General features: G+C 36.6%; 1 protein-coding gene across 8 annotated transcripts in view; it reads left to right on the forward strand.

The window, feature by feature from the left end:
- Nucleotides 1-22440, forward strand: part of HERC2 (HECT and RLD domain containing E3 ubiquitin protein ligase 2) — a 103475-nt gene that overhangs the window by 21606 nt on the left and 59429 nt on the right. For 6 of the 8 annotated variants that reach the window (XM_077781525.2, XM_077781526.2, XM_085582464.1 and 3 more), the window contains exons 5-23: nt 6547-6766; nt 8470-8570; nt 9317-9473; nt 10272-10382; nt 10701-10872; nt 11443-11616; nt 12221-12409; nt 13003-13154; nt 13952-14109; nt 14549-14662; nt 15958-16209; nt 17041-17234; nt 17764-17964; nt 18616-18844; nt 18919-19043; nt 19439-19617; nt 20539-20723; nt 21107-21262; nt 21526-21711. In XM_077781525.2, coding sequence (XP_077637651.1) covers nt 6547-6766; nt 8470-8570; nt 9317-9473; nt 10272-10382; nt 10701-10872; nt 11443-11616; nt 12221-12409; nt 13003-13154; nt 13952-14109; nt 14549-14662; nt 15958-16209; nt 17041-17234; nt 17764-17964; nt 18616-18844; nt 18919-19043; nt 19439-19617; nt 20539-20723; nt 21107-21262; nt 21526-21711 — 3255 coding nt within the window. The remainder of the gene's footprint in view (nt 1-6546; nt 6767-8469; nt 8571-9316; nt 9474-10271; nt 10383-10700; nt 10873-11442; nt 11617-12220; nt 12410-13002; nt 13155-13951; nt 14110-14548; nt 14663-15957; nt 16210-17040; nt 17235-17763; nt 17965-18615; nt 18845-18918; nt 19044-19438; nt 19618-20538; nt 20724-21106; nt 21263-21525; nt 21712-22440) is intronic. The other 2 variants (XM_077781527.2, XM_085582481.1) reach the window with 1 other exon arrangement.

Genomic DNA, 22440 nt, shown 5'->3' on the forward strand with positions numbered 1-22440 from the left:
TCAGTACACTGAAGTATTTCTACTGAGTTGAATGATTTACAGCCTTACATTATGAAAATAGTAACTAGATATTAGACACTGTATGTTTTAGAAGTGCTGTAATACAATCTTATTTTGCCAAGTGTGGGGAATCTTGGTGTTGAACTTCAGGCTAATGTAGGTCAGTGGGCCTTGTGACACCCCTCCCCCATAAGAGCTAAGAGATTTGTGAGGGCACGGAGAAAAACCTGCTCATTAAATGTGTTGAGAAACAGTACTTCATGTGCCCCTCCACTCCATGCTTGTTTTGTCATCCTGGCACAAGTTCAGAGGAGCAAAATGCTTTCCCTAGGTCTCATTTATGCTGAGATCACTGTGCTGTCAGAACAGGGCAAAGATATCATAGTGTTTTTTTCTTATTTTTTTGTAATGGTCTTACATTCCAAGTACTGTAAGAGTACATAAGATAATAATACATACATGCATAAGTTATTCTTTGACTTTAAGGTGTTTTTTCTTTCTCTTGCATCTTAGTGTTCTTCTATTTCATATTCAGCTCTTTCATGATACCACTGTTAAACTATTCCTTTTTTACATGAATGCTCCCTTAAAATATCTTCCGCCTGTTGTATTCATACCAGGTTGGGTACAGTCATAAAGCAGTTCCTCTGTTTCTTCCTGAAAATCCTTGTTTACTACCTTCTTTTATCTCACTTTTCTGAAGATATTTCAGGTTTTAACATCTTACATGATATGAGGTCCAGGTGTTCAGCCCTAGGTATGGGGAGAAAAAAAGAGGAAACTCATTGAAGTGGTTATTCAAAGCCTACAGAAAATAGAGCGGTATTTCATCTTCTTGGGCTTCTTTTTCTTAAATGAATGTGCTTGAAGTTGGCTATATTGAATCATACTTTTTACAGCGTTGCATCTTATTTTTCTGATGGTGTTAGTACAGTATCACCAAGATTGCACCAAGAAATGCTTTATGGGCACTACTGGAGAAGCAAGGTTAAAATTAACCATGTGACTTCAGTGAGCTTGTTGACATACTTGTCATTACCAAGTGCACTTGTATTCCTGCATTTGTGTTGTGAGAGAAGGAGATAGGCAGAATTTCCATCCTGTAAGGGGCTTTTAATTACATGATGAAATTTAAATTTACACTGTGTCCAGAAGTAATTAAAAAGTAGTCATGGCATTGAAAAAAACCCTAGTTTAGCCTTCTTTATTTAGATATTTTTGGCTTTTATCAAATATCTTGATTCATGCTTTTTAGATTTACAAATGCTAGTCAAAGGATAAAATTTGACACCCCACCCCCCCATTTTACATTTCTCAGAGCTCCTTTGTCCATGTATTTTTTTACCTTTTTGCCTTTGCATCATCATACCATCATCCTCTTCCCTCTACCCCAGCTTGAAACCACTTGTCCTACTCCAAATATCTGTTTGGTTGCTGTTTACACCCTTAAGGAGTGTATGTGTTAGTGTGTATTTTTATACACAGACAGGAATTTAAATTCTTGCTATTTCGTTTTGTAGAATTGTAGGCTATGCTGAGTTTGAAGGGACCTGTGAGGATCATAAAGCCCAACTCTTGGCCCTGCCCAGGCCATCCCAATAGTCACACTATGTGCCTGAGAACATTGTCCAAACACTTGCACTCGAGCAGGTTGGTGCTGTGACCACTTCCCTGGGGAACTGCAGTGCCCAACCAGCTTCTGAGTAAAAAACTTTTTCCTGATATCCAACCTAAACTTCCCGTGACTCAGCTTTATGCCATATCCTTGAGTCCTGTCACTGGTCACAAGAGTGAAGGATGGTCCTTGCCCCTCCACTTCCCCTCAGGAGGATGTTGAAGACCACAATGAGGTCTCCCCTCAGTCTCCTCCAGGCTGAACAAACCAAGTGTTCTCAGCTGCCTCTCATAAGGCTTCTCCTCCAGACACTTCACTGTCCTGCACCCAGCCACAAAATGAGATGCATTCTGAATGCACACGCAGCTGACCAATATTTCTCCTGCTGAATATTAATAAGGTGAATTCTGATGCTGTTCATCTTTTGGCTTTTAGCTTTCTTCTCCCCTGTTCAAATGCCCTTTAGGCATTATATTCTTTGTTGATATAAAATAACATTGAAAGCCCATTTTGGTTTTGCTTCTGAAGGAAATTATGTCTATGTGATGGCATTGTTGTCCTTCCCTCTAACTTTTGCATTTGCTCATTCTAGAGGTTTGAAGGGTCATTAGAAGGGACTGTTAAGTCAAGCCAACTGCATCTTCTATCTCCTGTTTGTCCAGTGGAAATAATGTGTAGTGGAAGGGGAAAAAGATGACAAAATATGAAATTCTCTAGGAAATTAGAACACATTAGTTCTGCTGGTGACAGGAATGTGTACTCATTATAACAGTAGGTTCATGCCAAATTCTGTTTGAAATGCGTTTCCAAGTCTGAAATCTCTCTGCACTGTAACATCTATATTTGCTGTTATTAAAGTTTGTGAGTCAAACTGGAAACATTGCAGCCTGATATTGGCATTTTCAAGGTGCCTAATTTATCTGTCAGAAACGTGTGGTGTTCCTTAAAAGAGCTAATGAAATGAGCATTAAGAAACCACATATCATGTTAAGTTGTTTCTTTGTGCTGTTAAAACAGGAGCAAACTGCCTTTGGACATGCTACCTATCTTAGGGCTCCTGTCAGAGATGATTTAAGAAGCTGATCTTTTCAGCTGTGTGTTTTGTCCCTGTGTTGTTCAAATAGCTGAATAACACCACTTCTTGACTCTGTTCTGTCAAATAGAAATTGGCTGGGTTGAACAATTTCAGTGTTTTTCCTTCTAATGCAGGGAGCTTTGGGCAGGAGGAATTAGGAAGTGAAGATGTGTAGTTGTGTTGTTTGCTGAGAGGAGGGAGAGATGTCATAAATTTTAACAGAAGAGGGTAAAATCCTTGCTATCTGTATTGCAGCCAGCAACATACCTGACTGTAGCTGCCAGTTAACAAGTATTCTGGTAATGGTGTTTTGAGAAATTACACTGTTGTGGTATGACTCCAACTCCTACTGTGCAGGTATAGAATAGGTAAATAATGTGTCTCTACCTTTCACAGCATAACAGGCAAAGCATAGCGTTGCAAAGGATGGCTAGCATCAAGGGCTGGTGTAGTGACATATGAACAGTTTTGTTTAAAGAGTTCCCTGTAACCTTCTCAGATGAAATTTGAATCGTTACTATTAATAAGCTATTCTCTCATTAGACTGTTCAGTTCATCTGTAACAAGCATTGCTCAGATTTGAAGGTCTATTGAACTATGTTTCACTGCATTGATTCCCAGATGTGTTTAAATCTTTTGAAAGCTTAACTAAACTTTTTGTAAAGATAAATTTACTTATTGTGGAATAAGAGAAGATATAAAGTGAGGAAGTGTATAGATAGATCTCACTTAAAAATAGTGTTACTTTTAATAAAACAAGACAGTAATTGATTCAGTTTTTAGATGTCTGAGTTATAAGGATACTATTACTTGTTCCAGCCTTTACTACACTTTGTATATTAACTTTGTTTTGCATTCTCAAAATACTAAAGGAATTTTATATAAAATATTTACAAGCAGAATTTTTAAATTTTGGTAGAAAGCCTTCCTAAAATTGTAGCCGCTCTTAACTGTGGAGGCACATCCTTCTCCCCCAGCTTTCTTAACCTCCCCCTAGGTCTGAGGTCATTGAAACATGTCAAACCCTAAACCTTAAGGCAATTGTGCTGGCAAGAAATATATCTTTCTTAATTTATGTAACACCTGGATGTCATTGTGGCTGATTGAAAGTGGTTTGAAAGGTGCGCAGTTGCAGATTTTCAGGGAAAGTTCCCTGTGAAATAATTGCTGGAGGATTGGTGAGTAGGTGGTCTCTGCTTGTCCTGTTTCTTTCTAGTAGTCCCCATGATGGATTTTTCATAAGTGTGTTGTTTTGAAACAAAGTTTTCAACTGTCACAAGCAAATTTAGAGAGTTTCCACCATTAGGTAACCTCCTGGGCAGGAATGAAGGATGAATGCTGTAGCTCTGTATTACTTGACAGACTGCTGTCTCTCTCACCCAGTGCTTATTTTCTGTAGCACCAAACACACAGTCTTTTCCCCAAACATAACTGTTAAAGGGCCTTCTTTTTTCTTCATTGACTATTTCTTTTCCTATAGATATAAAACCATAATTTGGGAATTGAAGATTCAAAATACAATTATTTGTCAAAACACACAGTGTTAAATAAAGTCTTTGTGAAGAAGAGAGCATGGTCATTTTGTAGATTGGTGTTGTAGCCTGGTGGTATTTTAGAGGGTGATGGGACTTCAGTGTTCAGGAAGGGAGGAAAAATGTCCTGACTTTGAATGGTTTGTCTAGAGGAATCATGGAACTGGGATGTCAGTATTGACTATGTTCTGTTGTGGTACTCCGCAAGATAGTTTTTTTTTGTGTTTTTGCTCTGTGCTACACTGTTTAGAAAAATTTGTAGGGCTAAAATTAAACATGGTGTGGCTTTTTGTCAAATTCTTCTTGGTTTTGTCATATTTTTTGTTGTTTGAGTCAGGGTGTGTAATTGCTGCTGCCACTTTAATCTGAGAGGTCTAGACTGTAGGAAATATTTTTAAATCTGTTCTTTCTTATTGAAGTAAATCCCTCATAGTCAGGTGGAAAGATGTGAATTGCCTAGAGAAAAGAATCTAACACATTATGAAATGGTGAAAGGTGAGTAGCAATGTTGAAAGCAGGCTGGGCTGCTGGCTGACAGCAAACCATAAGTGACTGTGCAATGTGATCCAGTTGCAGAGAGGGCTGCTTGAATTCTTTCCTGGGTACAGAAAGATGTGGGACAAAACTGAGGTACTTTTTACAGCTGCAGTTGCTAAAAAGGTTTTATACCTCCTTGTCGGAATCTGTGATATTTAAATGATCCTGGGATTGTAGAAGGTCTCTTTCAGCCCCACTGCCAAAGAAGTTGTCATAATTAATCTGTGCTGGTTTTCAAGGTTGTTTATTCTTGCTTTCCTATAACATGTTCTGTCTGTCCTGCAGGACAGTGTGTGGGGCTCTGCCCCTCAGTGGGATGTTACAAACATTATATACCAGAAACTACATGTGGTATATTTACAATAGTGTGCCAATATCTATCACCTACGTTGAACAGTGTGTCCCCAACCTAAACCAGTAGAAAAATGGTTCACTACAGTGAAACATGGAGGGCATGAAGAAGGAGAAAAAGGACAAGGCATGCCCAATTTCCTCCATCTTGCCCCCTTTGAACCCCTTATCTAGAATCCTAAATTTCTGCTTTTGCACCTGTGCCACACTAATTATTACTCATTTCAAACACTCAGAGCTTGTAATTCATCCTGTAAGATTGAAAACTCTTTTCCATGGACAGAGATCAGAGACAGTGTCTCTTGGTGCTCTGTACAGGGGGGTTCCTGACCCCCTGCCAGGGTCCCAGACTTCCCTGGATTCCCACACCTCCTTAGATAAAACCTTTAACCAGAGAGACTACCATAAATGTGTCTAAATTTCTATAGTTTGGAGGCACTTGTTAAAAAAAAAATGTTAATTTTGTATGGTTTTGGGGTTGGTTTTTTTATAATTATTTTGAAATGTGTCCTTCTCACAAGCTGTTGTTATGTATATGCAGATGTATGTGTTTTGTTTTTTTTTTTTTCATACCCTTAGTCAGGTGTCAATTAAAACAAAGATACTTCTGTGTAGCTGCCAGGCAACAAATGTAGTTGGCTTAGGGACAAGTATAATAATGCAGTGCAAAGCAGAGTGGGGTGGCTCAGTGATCAGACTGTTAATGAAGGGACAGAAAATAACCCCTTTAGGAATGTACATTGTTGATGTTTGTCTTAGGAATTAAAGCTATGGAGTATATAGAGTTTCCAAATTTTTATTTTTGAGTGGCTTTCTTCTTGTTGTTTTTGACACTGTGCTTGTTATCATCTGTTATTAGATTAATAAGACTTTGGGCTGTTGTATACTTGCTGTGGTGAAGAGAAAGAAGAATTAATATTCTAGCATTGGTACATAAGTGAGATCTTTTATTTATTAATAGTATAGCAGCTAAAATTTATGACATTTGTTTCAGAAGCATAGCAGCTCTTAGCAATGATCCTAGAGCTTCTGGGTTTAGTTTCATAACTTCTGAGAAATTTAATATGTATCAGTGCAAAATGAAAGCAAATTCTTGTGGGGACTTGCCTGCACTTAAAAGAAGTCTGACTCTTGAGGTTGGATGATCATAAGAAGTTACCTAACTTGTTTTTTTTAAAAGCATAAATATTTTCTGTGTTTTTATTTCAGACATGAAATATGGATTTTTAGGTATGTTTAGACAAAACCAGTTTTGATGATAACCTGTGTCTAAACACCTGTTTTATTTATTTATATGCATTAAATCTATAAATGGGGAGTTCCACTGGGTTCAGACCTCTGGTCGATTTACAGTTTTCAATTTGTCTTTATTTTTCTTGATACTGTATATAACAAAGGTGAATGTTCATAGAATGGTATTTCTCTCTGATTCTCAGACGTGAATGAACTGAAGGAATGCCTCCAGGTACTAGTAAAGGAACAGCAAACTCTGGCCACACAAACTGCAACGACAGCTCTCTCAGCTATGAGGCTAAAGCAGAGGCTGGTTATCCTGGAACGATATTTCATTGCTTTGAACAGAGCAGTTCTTCAGGAGAACGTAAAAGTAAAGTGGAAAAGCAGTAGTGTTCCTCTGCCTGCAGTGGATAAGAAAAGGTAATAACAAATGCATGAACAGATTAATCTATTAGAAAAACCATAGAAAGGTTATCAACCTGTTTGTGAGGGCTTAATGTGATTTATTCCTCCTTGTGAAACATTAATGGTTAAGAAACTTCTTAGTTCTTAAGATGGCTTTACCGTATTAAGTGGTGTTGCCTGCCATCACTCCTCCTTCTTGCCTGGTGCTTTTTTATAGTGCCTCTGTTTGTATTAGTAGATTTTTATTGTAATACATTGCTGTAGATATTAAACTTCGAGCTATAAGTATACATTTATTCAAGTTTTTCTTTTGTTCTGCTCATCTAGAAAGTATGGAGAAGCCTGTTTCAGAAATGGTGCTAATGGAAATGACATTGTTTGAATAACAACATATTTTTGTCAATAGTTGCTTAGTTAAATAGTTGCTCAGCTCACATAAATTATAAAATACAAATACATAAAAGCAGAACATAGATCTTTAGCTTGGGTGAGATATGATGTAGTTGTGCATTTTATATGCAACTATTTAATACAAATACAAAAAAAAGCTGAACATAGTCTTCCTTAGTTTGAGTGAGAAATTATGTAATTATGCATTTTATATGCAACTGTTTCAAGGGAAGTAGCTGAGTAAGGAATCATCTGATTACTTTTCATGTCTGGATAGCTGTCTTGACCTAAAAATAGAAAAATCTATCAGATAAGGCATTAAATAAAGTGTTCAGTAGTTGTCTGACAGAACAAACAATTTGGCTAGGGAAATTTTTGTTAGATTTTCTTTAGATTCAGATATGACAGGAGAATGTAAGTAGATATCACAACTAGTTATTATAGAATTGGAGTTCTGACAAGGATATCTTCCTCTGAATAGACTGTTCGCTTGAAATTTTTTTTCAGCTCTGATTAAAAAGTGCACTGATATGTATCAGATTGCTAAAAATGCAAGCATAATTTCTTGAAAAAGTCCTAAGCTGTTCACTTTCATTGTAGTGTTACAACAAAACAAACTAGACTTGGTGGTTCAGTGATGGAAGTGGTGGGGAATCTCTTGTTGCTGACTATAAAGGGGAGCTTACTTAAATTCATTTGTTAGTCTGTATGAGAAGTTAACAAAAATGAATGAGTCCAGTGGATTTTACCAAAAGTTGAAGCTATGTCTTTTCCTTACACACACAAGTACGGAAAGTGCAAAGGAAGTTTTTTAGCACTGAGACTTGAATAGAAAGATGAGTAATGACAAAATGGGCGGAACTAATTATCAATAATTAAGGATTAAGAAGTCTGCAAGCTTAGTTTATGCAGTGCAAACTGACTAAAAAGATAGACTTCCTGAGTAAATGATTAGTACATGAAGTGCCTTATGTTTGTGTAGTTTGAGTAAAGCATCATTTCACTTTGAGTAACTATGGGCATTTTTTTGGTGGCAGTCCATTGTGCTGGTCTGGTTTATATTTTTCTCTGTGAAGCTGTTTGATGTTGGACATTGAATTGTTTTTTTTGCAGTGGTTGAAGTTGAATTTTGGTTGCTGACATTTTGATGTTTACCTTTGTTTCTCAAGGCACAGCTGTGATTCTTTACAAATAAAAATTGTGTAATTGCATATGCATGCATATGGCTAAATTATAAAATCATTGAATGTATGTTATAAAAAATAATCATAAATATATATTATTGTAATACAAATTTATTGAAACTATTCATATATAATTTCATTTAGCTCAAGACCTGTAGGCAAAGGTGTGGAGGGACTTGCACGTGTTGGATCCCGAGCAGCACTTTCATTTGCATTTGCTTTCCTTCGTAGAGCCTGGAGATCAGGTAGTTCTGTGTTCTATACTATGAGCATATTGCATATATATTTCATTTGAAGCCATGTGACTTACTGAAGTGTGTGTATCTGTGTTAAATATTGATATAGAGCTATAAATTTATGAATGATGGATTTGCATAATTGCACTTATGTGAGTCTATGCCCAACGATGTTGTTGTTGATCAAAGCCATCCAGGCCAGTATCAATGCTGGGTTTTTCTGAGATACTTTATGCTGAGGAAGGTAAGTTGGGATTTCATGAAAAGCATGTATTTTTAGCACTAGATTTCAGAAAAGGTAGATTTAGTCTTCAGAGAATGTCAATCCACTATCTTATTATATGATAGTAGCAGCTTAGAAAAAGCTTTGTATGTGAACCTTGTTGGTGTTCTTGTCAGCTATTGTCAAATTGCAGAAGTTGGCAGAACTGTGACCTGTGCCACTAAACCTGCCTGTCTCAGTCTGCACCATTTGGTCAGATGGCAGGTGTGGGCTTACTCCAGTCTGCTCTAGTTCTCCTCTTTTCTCAGTGGCTGCATAGTGAAATCAGCTGATTTGTGTTTTCTGAATTTCTTTTTTTTTTTTTTTTGGTGGAGATGTCTTCAAAAGCTTGTAGTCAAATGTTCATGTAAAAATTGAGAACTTTGTCTGTAGGAAGTAACTTGTGTTGAAAAAAAGCTTCACAAAATACTGTGTACAGCAATTTCTGAATTCTGTAAAGGTGGAATGTAACTGCTCTTGCTGTGTTCCTTAGGTGAAGATGCAGACTTGTGCAGTGAATTGTTACAGGAATCACTTGATGCACTGCGAGCTCTACCAGAGGCATCCCTTTTTGATGAAGGGACTGTATCTTCTGTATGGCTGGAAGTTGTAGAAAGAGCTACTAAATTCCTAAGGTCTGTTGTGACTGGGTAAGTTTCTTTTTTTGAGCTGTTAAATAGCAAGCTTACATCTCTCAGAAGCTGGTGGTATAAACATACTGATTTTTAGAAAAATTGAAAGATTTCCTTCCTTTTGTAATGTACTTATACAAGCAAGCAAAAAATTAATGAACTATTGAAATGGTGCTCTTTAAACATGACTTAATGATTTTAGCTGCTTAAGAAAATTCTGAACTGGAACATTCTGAATCACTGCATGAAAACTTAGTAAAATAATTGTGTTTTACTAATGTAAATATATCTGTAGAAGAATGCTTTGGTAATATATGTGCACTCTTAATTGTGCCCTTCAAGTATAGTAAAGTAATACAAATTTTTGTGCATGAGGGATAATACACTTATCTTGGACTTGGAACAGTCAGTGCCTTGCTTTTCCCTGTTATTTAAGAGGGCTTCAAGTTGTTACCTTTTTATAGTAATTACTAGAAGTTCCTAGTAGTTATTAGAAATGTCTTTTCAATACTGGAACTATGTCCTTAAGGTGAATATCATAAAACATATTTGAATTTCACCTGTAAAAAAATGTTTTTCATGCTCTTAGCATATTTGATAGAACTGTAGATAGGTAATGAAGCTTGGGGTGTTCTTAATGCCTAGCTGTGTCTCTAAAATTTGATGTCATATGGAATATGTGAGCTTTTCTTGGCTGTTTTCATCACCCCTTTGATATTTTTCTGTAAGTTTAGTGGTTTGTGGGATAGATGCTTTTGGTAAGCAATTGTGTATTATTTCCTATTAGTTAATGTATATTGTTTGACTTTTAAATAGAGATGTGCATGGAGCTCCCAGTACCAAGGGGCCAGGAAACATTCCTTTGCAAGACCAGCACTTGGCACTTGCCATATTGCTTGAACTGGCAGTGCAGAGGGGTACACTAAGGTGAGAAGCATGAGCACTCTGATTTTTAGCCATCACTGTTGGAAAGGGCTGACAGGCTTCAGCTTTCATGGATTTGGTTTAATGTAATAATTGTGGTTCAAAGCATATGCACCATTTCACTAAGGCAGTGGTGATTGAGACTTAATGCTATCTAGACTGCAAAATGCATTTTTTATATTTTGATAATCTGTTTAAAACAGAAAGCCCTGACATCTGATTTACCTTAACTTCAAAATGTAGAGATTGAATTGTGTGGCTAACCTAACCCAATGGTTTTAGGAATGCTTATTAATAGAAAATGTTGATTCCCTCTTTCAGCCAAATGTTATCTGCAGTTATGTTGCTGCTTCAACTTTGGGATAATGGAACGAGGGAAACGGATAATGAGCGATCTGCACAGGGAACAAGTGCACCCCTTCTACCTTTGCTACAAAGATTCCAGAGTATAATATGTAATAAAGACATGCCCAATACTGAGGAAGAGATTCAGGTACTTTTTCTTGGATTGTTTAAAAGGGGCATTAGGTTGGAATGAGATTTTATTTACCTACTAAAATAATCATAAAATTATCCAAATAAAGTTGTTGGTGGTGTTTTTTTATGTAAGGTGTATATACACCATGGTTGTTTGGTTTTCATGTGAACATTTGAGTTTCTTGAGGAAGGGGGAAGAACGTCACAGTGTGATTAGAGGTAAGCATCATGTATAGTAGTTAATGCTGATGTGATAATGAACTTAGATGTGGCTAAAGAACTTTTCTGCATATTTGGGTTGTTTTTATTTTATGTTTAAAATTAATTGAACTATGATGCTTCTTGAATATTACTGAAGTTGATAAAACTTAATTTTATTATACTTGTAACTTTCTATTATATACACAATCTGACTATTTTGCCAACATTCATGTTTCAAATTTTTCTCTAATGTGAAAAAAAGGATGTGCAGAGTTAATTAATTTTCTCTTACACTTGTGCAGATAGTTATCTTGTCTAAACTTTATTGTGTAGTAGCATGGATATCCCTTGAATGTTTCTCTGACGGCTCTTTTCTCTTTTCCAGCTGCTGACTTACCCTCTAAGTCCAAATGAAAGTTTTTTGAGGTATTTGACTTTGCCACAGGACAATGAGCTGGCGATTGATCTGAGACAAACAGCTGTGGTGATCATGGCCCATTTAGACCGCCTTGCCACTCCATGTATGCCTCCACAGTGTAGCTCTCCTACATCTCATAAGGTGATTGTTTGCAATATCAACTACAGTAAGATGTTTTCCCTAAAAGCATAACTGAATTTCAGAATGCAAGGAAAAGAGCTCCTAAGATTCTTCAAATTCCTTTCTGATTTTCACAACATAATCTTGACTTCTGAAATTTGTCTTACTTGGGTAACTTTTATTACATCAGCCCTTTTTGAGTGAGCCTTGGAGTGCAATTTTATGGTTTATGAGCTATTCTTTCTTACCACACTGTGGCTAATTCTGCCATATTTTAAGCTCTTATTTCTCAGAATAAGTTCTCAAGACCAGACTTTATAAATGTTTGGGGTCTGACTTAATGAATAAATAAGAGAGAAAAGAGTAAATGCGAAATTTTCCAACCTGAAAAATCTCTGAATCTCTTGTTGCTTATTTAATACCAGACTGAACTGAATATGATGCATGCAAGTCTTTAATTTAGGTATCTTCTAATTAGGTTGGTTTTATTGACTATTGGAAAGAATGGTGGTCTTGGATTTGAACACATTTGGTATATAAAGTTGTAAAAAATAATTTGCTCTGTGGATTTTATTGAGCTGTATATTTCAAAATTTAAGTACTTACAGATTTTATGATTTCCTAGGGATCACTGCAAGAGGTCATTGCTTGGGGATTAATAGGTTGGAAATACTATGCTAATGTGAGTGGTCCAATTCAGTGTGAAGGACTGGCCAACCTTGGTGTCGTGCAGGTTGCTTGTGCAGAGAAACGTTTTCTGATATTATCTAGAAATGGAAGAGTTTATACACAAGCATATAACAGCGATACTCTGGTGAGAGTTTTTTACATGTTTTTAAAAATTTGTTCTGTATTACTTAATAAGTTTCCTCTTCTAAATATTTACAATTTCTGTGGAGAGTAGATGGAGACATGCTGATTTTTTGTGACCTTCTGTACTGTGATATTTGAACTTTCAGAAATAGTGGGGTTTGTCTCTTGGGTTGATTTGGTGAAAAGCATATGATTTCTGTAATTTGTATCAGACTAGAGCTTATGGATACTATGATAATTGCTTTTATTGGTATGCTGGCCCTGATAATTTCAGAAAGTGGAAGACATGAAATGGATCTTACTTTAGTGATATAACTGTTTCCAAATGGTGTAGTTTCTCAAACAAAAATATACTTGTAAACTAAGATATCCTGTAATGTTAAGATAAACACCATTTTCATGTGTACTGAAGACCTATAAGAATGGGAATGAATAACTTCAAAGCATTGTCATATTTGATCACTTTTGCTTCATGCCTTCACCTCATTAGAGAGCAAAGTTTTGATAAAACTGGAAATAGGAAAATTGTAGCTAGTTATGTCATGGAAAATGTCAGCAGATTTTGTAAGCATATTGCTTTTGCTTGGTTTACAGGGTCCACAGCTGGTGCAGAGTCTAGCTTCCAGAAATATTGTGAAGATAGCAGCACATTCAGATGGGCATCACTATTTGGCTTTGTCAGCAAATGGTGAAGTTTTCTCTTGGGGTTGTGGAGATGGTGGAAGACTAGGTCATGGGGATACAGTGTATGTATTAAAAATAATAGTAACATTTATTTGAAAGTGTTCTGAATTCATAGTAAAAATTATTTTGTTGTGTATATAAGCAATGTTGAGCATTTGACATTTTGCTCTGTTACTGAACAAAAGTTGCATTCTCCCTGCGTGTTTTCTCTGGAATATTCCTAGTTCTCTATTTATGCTACTTTCTGAAGTTCTTGTAGGTGGAAGTGTAGTAGTGACTACTGTTATCAGGTTATTTATTAATGGTTTTACAAATCCAGAGTGCATTTTCTCTGAAATGTTGACTCACATGTTGGAGAAGGGTCATTATTTTTTATGCAGTTATGTTGCAGTTAGTCCTTTTTTCTGGGACATTACTGCTCCTGCTTTTGTATAGAAGCAGTCTTCTACAGCAGTATTGCCAAGGGGCTGTGCATCCATATATTTTAGAGATTTTATGTGTCTTCCTCCCCTTGGAGGTAAGAGAGAGGCTACCCAAGGGTTATCAGTGTCATGAAATTGATTTGTCAGATACAGTAATTAAAGGTAGTATTTTTAACAATAGACAAATATTTAAAAAAAATATTTCATGAACTCAATGGGAAACAGGTTGCAGTTGTTAGACATTCCTTCAGTGGTTTGTGTATTGTTGAACAATTTGAACTTAATTTTGGCTTGTAGTTCTGCTTGTATTTTGTTACTTCAGACTAATAATAGGGCTTGCAGGTAGAATTGCAGCAATTCTAACAAGTATGTCACGCCTTTTATCACCTACTCATCAAATCACCTTTTGTAAAATATGTCACCTTCTCTTTAAATAGCCCTCTGGAGGAACCTAAGATGATATCTGCTTTATCTGGGAAGCAAGCTGGAAAACATGTTGTTCATATTGCATGTGGAAGCACCTACAGCGCAGCCATTACTGCCGAGGGAGAGCTGTATACATGGGGACGAGGAAACTATGGCAGGCTCGGTCATGGTGAGTTAGTTGATATCTTCAAATAAGTTGTTGAAAAATTTAGTGCCTGTTGCAAATGATCTTTCATCCCAGCTAAAGCTGATCTGAGAACATGTGACTTCATGTGAATTGAAATAATTATGGGAGGGATTGTCTCAAACCCATTAAATTCCCTGAGTTTTCTGGAAATACTCAATTGGATAGAGAAGAAAAATCTGCAATGTTCTGTTTCCTTCCTTGTGAAGCTAAGACTATTTTGTGGGTTAAATCCTTGTTGGATATCTCTCAGAAACCATATGGGAGCTTAGTCATGATACTCAAATCTGAAAACAAAACTAAACAATGCTGCCCTATAGTCACACAACAAAACATCCAAAAGCAAAGAAGCAACAGAAAAGAAACAAAAGAACCTGACCGGCCTTCTGGGTATTGCTTCTCACAGAACCACTTTGTTTTGAAGGTTCCAGTGAAGATCAGACCATCCCAATGCTGGTCACGGGGCTGAAAGGACTCAAAGTTATTGATGTGTCGTGTGGGAGTGGAGATGCTCAGACTCTTGCAGTTACTGAAAATGGTTAGTAGCAAAACAAAACTTAACATTTTAAGTAAGGTTACCTGTCCTTTCTTTTACTCTGAGGATATTTGTACTGCAGATATGCTTATTCTAGCAGTTTAAATTCTGTAAGAATTTGAAGCTGAAATTCCTTCTGGGGAAAAGAATATGTACATTTATACATTTTGTTTATCCTTTTGCAGAGGTATTTTCATGCATAGATATACAGTACATTCCTTATGAATATGTAAATATATTGAGTTTATGGTGTATATATATTTCATGTAGATGTGTAGTACATATATGTGCATGTGTCAAAATTTTATTGGTTACTATGTAAGTGCAAATATCTCAAGTTGTCACAAGAGCCAGAATTCAGAGTAGGAATTCTCTTAACCCTTTGGAAGTGTCAAAGAGAAACTGCATGGAAGTTCATCTTTCCAACATTCCTGACCAAGGTGCCTAGGGTGAGACTAATTTGAAACCTGCATTTCATTGTGAGGTTAAGCTCCAAAATTATCTCTTAGAAAGCAGATAATTCTTGGAGGCTAGTTGCTCCTTTGAAATACAGCTGGTTAATATGATGTGCATTATTTAAAAACTGAAATGTTTGCTCATACAGGAAATGGAAACCCAGATTTTTATCAATCTCTTTCCTCTCTTTCCTTAGGGACTCTGCTTATGCAAGCAGAGTACAGAAATGCATCAGAATGTAAAACAAGGCTTTCCATTTGGACATGCATGAGTTTATCGTTCTTGAACTATAATTTTAATTACTGCAGATGCAGAATGACTTGACTGTTTCTAAGTCCCTACATCAGGACACAGATTTAGTAGTGTATTTCAAAAAAACATGATAAATGTGATGATTTCATTTGGAGAAATGCTTGAGTGATATAAACTGAAAATGAAAATAGGTTTAAGAGAAAATTTGGCCATTTGATGTGGAAAAAATTTTGTGAGTTCTTGCAAATAACTAAAGAAAGCAGTTTTTAACTTGCTTGATTTATAGTAAATCCTATGCTTCATTTATTTTTAAGAAGGACTTTCCACACCTTGATAGATTGTCAATGAATGTTAGATACTGCACTTTTTATGTTTAGGTTTGTCAGCATGACAGTTTTTCAGATACTATTCTTTCTTATTGTCACAAACGATTAGAAATTATTTTGGAACTGCTTTTCTTAAAATACAACTTAAAACTTGTGCTTGTTATACAATCTCAGATTATGAACTTACTCGTTAAAACAGATGTCTTTATTACATGAAAAAAGCAGTGCAATTATTTTTTTTGTTTTTGTTCTCCTGATTTAAAGGCCAGGTGTGGTCTTGGGGTGATGGAGACTATGGAAAACTGGGACGAGGAGGCAGTGATGGTTGCAAAACTCCCAAGTTGATAGAAAAGCTTCAAGATCTGGACATTGTGAAAGTACGCTGTGGGAGTCAGTTTTCTATTGCTTTAACCAAAGATGGCCAGGTCTACACCTGGGGGAAGGGTGACAATCAGAGACTTGGGCATGGGACAGAAGAGCACGTTCGATATCCCAAACTGCTGGAAGGCTTGAAAGGTAATTGTCAGAGTGGGAAATATTCCAAGGCTCTTTCAGTTGTTGGAACGTTTTACCTGACACAAATGAACTCTGCTTTGAGTGATGATACCATGTACTCTGTCATATTTTATGCCGGTAGCATTGAAAAAGGTAATCATGTGCATTTCCCATCACTTGTAGGTGCATTTACACCTACAAGATTTTAGTAGACTTAAAGACACTATATTATGACTACTTTAAATTGCTGCATGTCTTGTGTTCTCTTAATTCTTACTGCTTTTCTTTTATTAGGTTCACAGAAATGCTTATTTAAAGCAAGTATGTTTGCATCGTCATGCAATTAAATATATTTAATATATGCTTAGATTAAGGCAGGAGAATAGAATAAATTAACAGGCAACAAATAATGTCATTAAAGTTATGTTTGACTTTTGACTAGTTTGTAATGGAGAGAAAATTACTTCCTTCATTTGGGAGAAGACTTGAGGTTCTGTCTTTCATTTAAATTGTTACTCATATATGTTGGATGATCTAAATGACAATAATTTTACAGTCTCTCATCATAGATGGGGAAATCTTTAAAAAATTCTTTCCCAAAACAGTTTCTAAGTAGAAGGGACACAAAGTAGAAAAATTTTTTTAAACTTGTAAATGTCTGTATTTATCTGTCTCTTGGTTTATGCTTTGCTGTACTCTTCCAATCCACTACTGAGACAGAAATGAGACTCATGACATGCATAATATGTTCCTAGTTAAGCATGGTTGTAATTAGCATAGTTTTCCTTATCTCTGCTATTTTTCTGTCAATTGTATCAAAGATATATTTCCTATATCTAACTTTCTTATCAGGAAAGAAAGTGATAGATGTGGCAGCTGGATCTACCCATTGTTTAGCACTGACTGAAGACAGTGAAGTGCACAGCTGGGGAAGCAATGATCAGTGTCAGCATTTTGATACTTTGCGTATCACTAAACCAGAGCCTGCAGCTCTCCCAGGATTAGACACAAAGCACATAGTTGGAATTGCCTGTGGACCTGCTCAGGTAGGTTTTGAGTTCTTTGGTTTTACTTCCCACTGAGGTTAGTGTTCTGTATTATAATCCTGGTCCTTCTTTCTGTGCTTGCATGACTTTTTGTATTCCTCCTTATTCTGAGTAAATTAAGGCTTTGGAAAAAATAAATCTTACACAGTTGTTCTGCCAAAAAAGTGGTGATTATTTTCCCTCTGTTGGGTATTCTGAGAAGCATCTATTTATCTGTTTTGTTTTGTGTGATACAGCAATTGAGGAATTGTCAGCAGAATGTTTCCTGTAGCAGAAGTAGTGAGATATCTGGACTGGGTATGACAACACGTTGGAAAATATGATAAGAGTGTTCTGGATCTGTATGGATTTATTATGTATGTTTACAAGGATGCAAGTTGAGCATTCTCTTTGACAGTTGTGCTGGTATAATTTCCACATCACCTATTACAGTTTGAAGGCAGATTTAGCTTTACACTCCTATCTGTAGTCAGTGTCATATTTAGAAAATAACTAACTGTGGAACTTTGTGTGTTGTTTCCATTTATAGAGTTTTGCTTGGTCATCATGTTCAGAATGGTCAATAGGCTTGCGGGTACCTTTTGTGGTGGATGTTTGTCCCATGACATTTGAGCAGCTGGATCTGTTACTGAGACAAGTGACTGAGGGAATGGATGGATCCTCTGACTGGCCCCCTCCTCAGGAAAAGGAGTGTATGGCTGTGGCAACATTAAATCTTCTAAGACTTCAGGTACCTTCAATTTCTTACACTTTCAGCAGTCATTGAACTGAATGTTTTTACTGAGTTGCTTGGATGGAAACTATGACCTTTAATGTGCCTTAAAGCACTTGTATTGATTTTAGAAAGTGAAATAACTACACTGTCATTTTATGCTCTTTGGAATTTGGCATCTAGTGGTGTTTTTTTTGTTCTCCTTGACAGCTTCTCAGTTTCATTAAGAATGAACTATAAAAACAATATATAAATGGATTAAGCAGTGTATAATTAGGGATTCTGAGCATATTTATAAATTCTAAATAGTATATTTAAAAGTGAATGATCTCTTTAATTGGTGTCTGACAGTCACTGAAAATGTGCTGTTTTTTCTAGCATGAGGTAGTGATGCAGAAACAGTTTAGGTTATTCTTTAGGTTTACTTCAGATCTTTGAGGGTTAAAGCTATCATTTGTAATCTTTGAGTATTGGTTTAAATTCAGGATGTAGGCAAGCCAGCATTTCCCTGTAATTTTATGGATTTGCAGGTGAAAGTTGTATCTCAGTCAATGAACTTGCTTACTTGCTCCAGGAGTGACTTCCCATCATCCCTACCAAGTTCATCTCCCTTATTAATTAAAATTTGCCTTTTTTTCTCCCCCCCCCCCCCCCCAATATTTATTTCAGCTTCATGCTTCCATTAGTCATCAGGTGGATCCAGAATGCCTTGGCTTAGGTTTGGGCAGTATCCTGCTCAACAGCTTGAAGCAGACAGTGGTAACGTTGGCCAGCAACGCCGGGGTTCTTAACACGGTGCAGTCGGCGGCGCAGGCGGTGCTGCAGAGCGGCTGGTCTGTGCTGCTGCCCACGGCGGAGGAGCGCGCCAGGGCGCTCTCAGCGCTCCTGCCCAGCGCAGGTCAGTCCTCAGATTGCAGCTTCTTGGTTTGGGCCTTGCATTTTGACTTCATTGGTAACTTCTTCCATCCTTAGTTTCAGGAAATGAAATGAATGTCAGCCCAGGGCGTAGATTTATGATTGACCTCTTGGTGGGCAGCTTGATGGCTGATGGAGGTTTAGAGTCTGCACTGAACGCTGCTATTACTGCAGAAATTCAGGTATGGTTCATCAGCTTTGCAGTTCACATTCTTATGCAGGGTACTGGATTTGTTACTTTTCTAAATACAAGAGTAAATGTGCTTTCAACTGTGAGCTGTGCAGCAGCTCCTGGCGTGTGTCCACCATGGTTTTGTGGAGTTGCCTTCCTCTTTTTTACCTTCACCACCTTCATCCCTCACTTTGCCTTTCTTTTTACATTATAATTGTTTTTAAAAAAGTGTGCCCATATGGTGGTTACGGAATATACAGTACTCACTTTGTTTGGTAGGAATTGTTTCATTTTTGCTGTAGGTAAAAGTAACTTGATCTTATTACCATGAATGCTTGTTAGCAAAATGATTCATAATCATAGTGGAAGTTCTTGTGTTTTCTTTACCTTGATTTACTTTTTTAGGATATTGAAGCAAAGAAAGAAGCACAGAAAGAAAAAGAAATTGATGAACAAGAAGCAAATGCATCAACACTTCACAGGAGCAGAACTCCATTGGACAAAGACCTAATTAACACTGGAATCTATGAATCTGCAGGAAAACAAAGTTTACCATTAGTTCAGTTAATTCAGCAGTTACTAAGGTAATTGTTTTGTATTTAAATACAGAAGATGTATTTAAATGTTCTATGAGCTAGTCGGCTAAACAATGGTTAATTTTGGTTAGTAAATAAAGTCTTTTGCTAGCATTTTTAGCTCTTCAGAATTCAAAATATTGAACATTCTTGTAGCTTAGCTGTAGTTCTGCTGTTTGCTAAGGAGCAATGTTCTATACTAAATTACCCAATTTTAGGAAGATTGCCTTGGTTTTATGGACCTCGATACTTCTCTGAAAGAAGTATCTGAAAGTTTTTGTGGCCGATACAGGACAAATGTTTAGAAGACTGTCCTTACAAAGTGTGAGAATCACCACAAATTTGTTTAGAACTGAGTATCTTGTCCCATTTATTTAGAACTGCCTCAAGGAGACTGTCAGCGGGGAAGAAACCTCAGTTTTAAATTCTTGACTGAGAGTTACGAGTGCATGACCGATTTAGAGTGCTGAAAACAAAGCTGCTTTGTATCAGCCAGAGGAGCTGAAGGAGTACTTAACATAGAGGATGTATAGCAGGAAATAATTACAAGTTTACTAAGAAATTTATTGTACTTTTTCACTAAATTGTGATGGCAACCATGTAATTTAATCAATACTGAGGCTCTTTTGAGCTACGTAGTGTCATGGTTTTCACTGCAGCTTCTCAGTGAAGATTGTCAAATTGTGTTTTGTAGTGAGTGATGACAAAAAGCACAAATTCAAGGTATTTTACAAATCCTGTTAACCAAAATGTATGCACAAAACCATTGACTTTTTTGAGCACTACAGTGCAAAAGAGTGAAAGTTCTGGATAGAAACTTTGCAGAGGCTTCTTACATATTTATGCAAAATTGTAGCAAAAGCTTAATCCATGGACTGTGGACTGTCTTCACTCTGAGCTCCCCTTAAGTGATACTTTTATACCACTTAGGAACATCGCTTCCCAGACCATAGCCAAACTAAAAGACGTTGCTCGTCGCATTTCTTCCTGCATGGACCAGGAGCTTTATAGCAAGGAGAGATCTGCTTCTCTGGACCTGTTGCTACGTTTTCAGCGTCTGCTTGTCAGCAAACTCTACCCAGCAGATTGTGTTGGCCAGGTCCCTAATACATACAGTAAGTTGTGGTTTTAAAGATAAAAGCAAAGAACCTCTGACCCCTCCCCAAGTATTTCTGTAATAGCTTTTACAGGATAGCAGTTTATTTTAGTTTTATCTTCTTGTCTCACTTATCAGCCTAGTTGCTGTCTGAACAGTGTTTGAAAACTGTTTATTTACATTGTTTCTGTAAGTGAATCATTTTTTGGTTGGGTAATAGGGTAATAAACTTAGGATAGATAATAAACTTTTTATAAATTCTAAAAAATATGTGATTTTTCTAAATAAGTGCTAATATCCAGTGGCATAATTTCAGAAGAGTGTGTCAGCTTTTGAAGTCTGTTTCTTAAATATGACTATGTCATGGTTTTCTGTGCTCTTCCTTCCTTTATTTTTATACAGGTCCTGATCTCTTAGGTGTTGGTTCTTTACTGAAGAAATACACTGCTCTTCTGTGCACACACATTAGTGATATTCTTCCTGTGGCAACCAGCATTGCTTGTACTAGTCATAGGCATTTTGCAGAAGTATCTTTTGTTGTGGATGGAGATTTAACAGGTAGGTTTTTACTTTTTGTTCTCTTTTCTTCCCCTTCCATGGAATTTTAAGACTTTTAAGAAAGTTCTAAATGACTAAGGAGGAATCAGTTTAATTCTTTGGTTAATGGGACAGGAGGAGGGAAAATTCAGGAAGGCAAGAGCTTTGTACTCAAGACTAATCAAAGGCAGAGTATATTAATGGTGATTTACTTCTGCAATGCAATGTGCAATGAATGTAGAACTTGAACTAAATGTAAGTATCCTCTTTGTTTTTTATTTTAGGCATTCTTCTTCCAGAACTGGTGGTTTCTATAGTGCTACTCCTCAGTAAAAATGCTGGATTAATGCAGGAAGCTGGTGCTATCCCTCTATTGGCTGGCTTGCTGGAACATCTAGACAGATTTAACCACTTAGCCCCTGGAAAGGAAAGGGATGACAATGAGGATTTAGCATGGCCAGGAATAATGGGTATGAATTTAGCAGCATATGGACTGCTTTTTAATAAAGTAGCTGTATAAAAATGGTGGCTGTTCTTGAACTACTCTCAAGAAGGGAATCCTACTTCACACTACAAAGTTTTATTAACCAAATTATATGGCAGTCATAAGGCAGTATTTATTTCTGTCAGTACGTTATTAAGGAGGTTACATATAGAGGTAGCATTAAGCAGAGTACAGATGCTGCTTTTTCAAGAAGTAGTTCACATCATGTTGCATTTTGAGTACAAAAAGTTGCAGTGGAAAGCTGAGTAGTACATCTAGGCATTTAGATACTAAATTCTCTCTGTAATACAAAGGATGAGTAATATGAAAGCTTTGAAATAAAGATTATTTTCCTAGGGCACTTTGTAATATGAGCTGTGTCTGTGGTCAAAAGAAAGGCTTCTTTTATATTAAAAAAATCTGAATTTAAGCTGAAATGAAATATGCAGCAAATACCTTGCAGGCAAGTGAGTAATAAAACTACAGTAATTTGGAGGAAGAAGTGATTAGAGCAGTGATTTACCAGCAAACTGATTGTTCTACTCCACCTCCACACAAAACGGCCATATAGCTGGACGATGGTAGATGACATTAAAGGTTAGTGCCTTAGGACACAGTATTCAAACAGTTTAATTGCACAATATGTAGACAGGAACTTAAAAGCCACTTATACTTTTGAGTGTATAAAAAAAATAAGCAGCTTTTGAACAGATGT

This window comes from Lonchura striata, chromosome 1 (assembly GCF_050655825.1).
Source record: "Lonchura striata isolate lonStrDom1 chromosome 1, ASM5065582v1, whole genome shotgun sequence".
Lineage (NCBI taxonomy): Eukaryota > Metazoa > Chordata > Aves > Passeriformes > Estrildidae > Lonchura > Lonchura striata.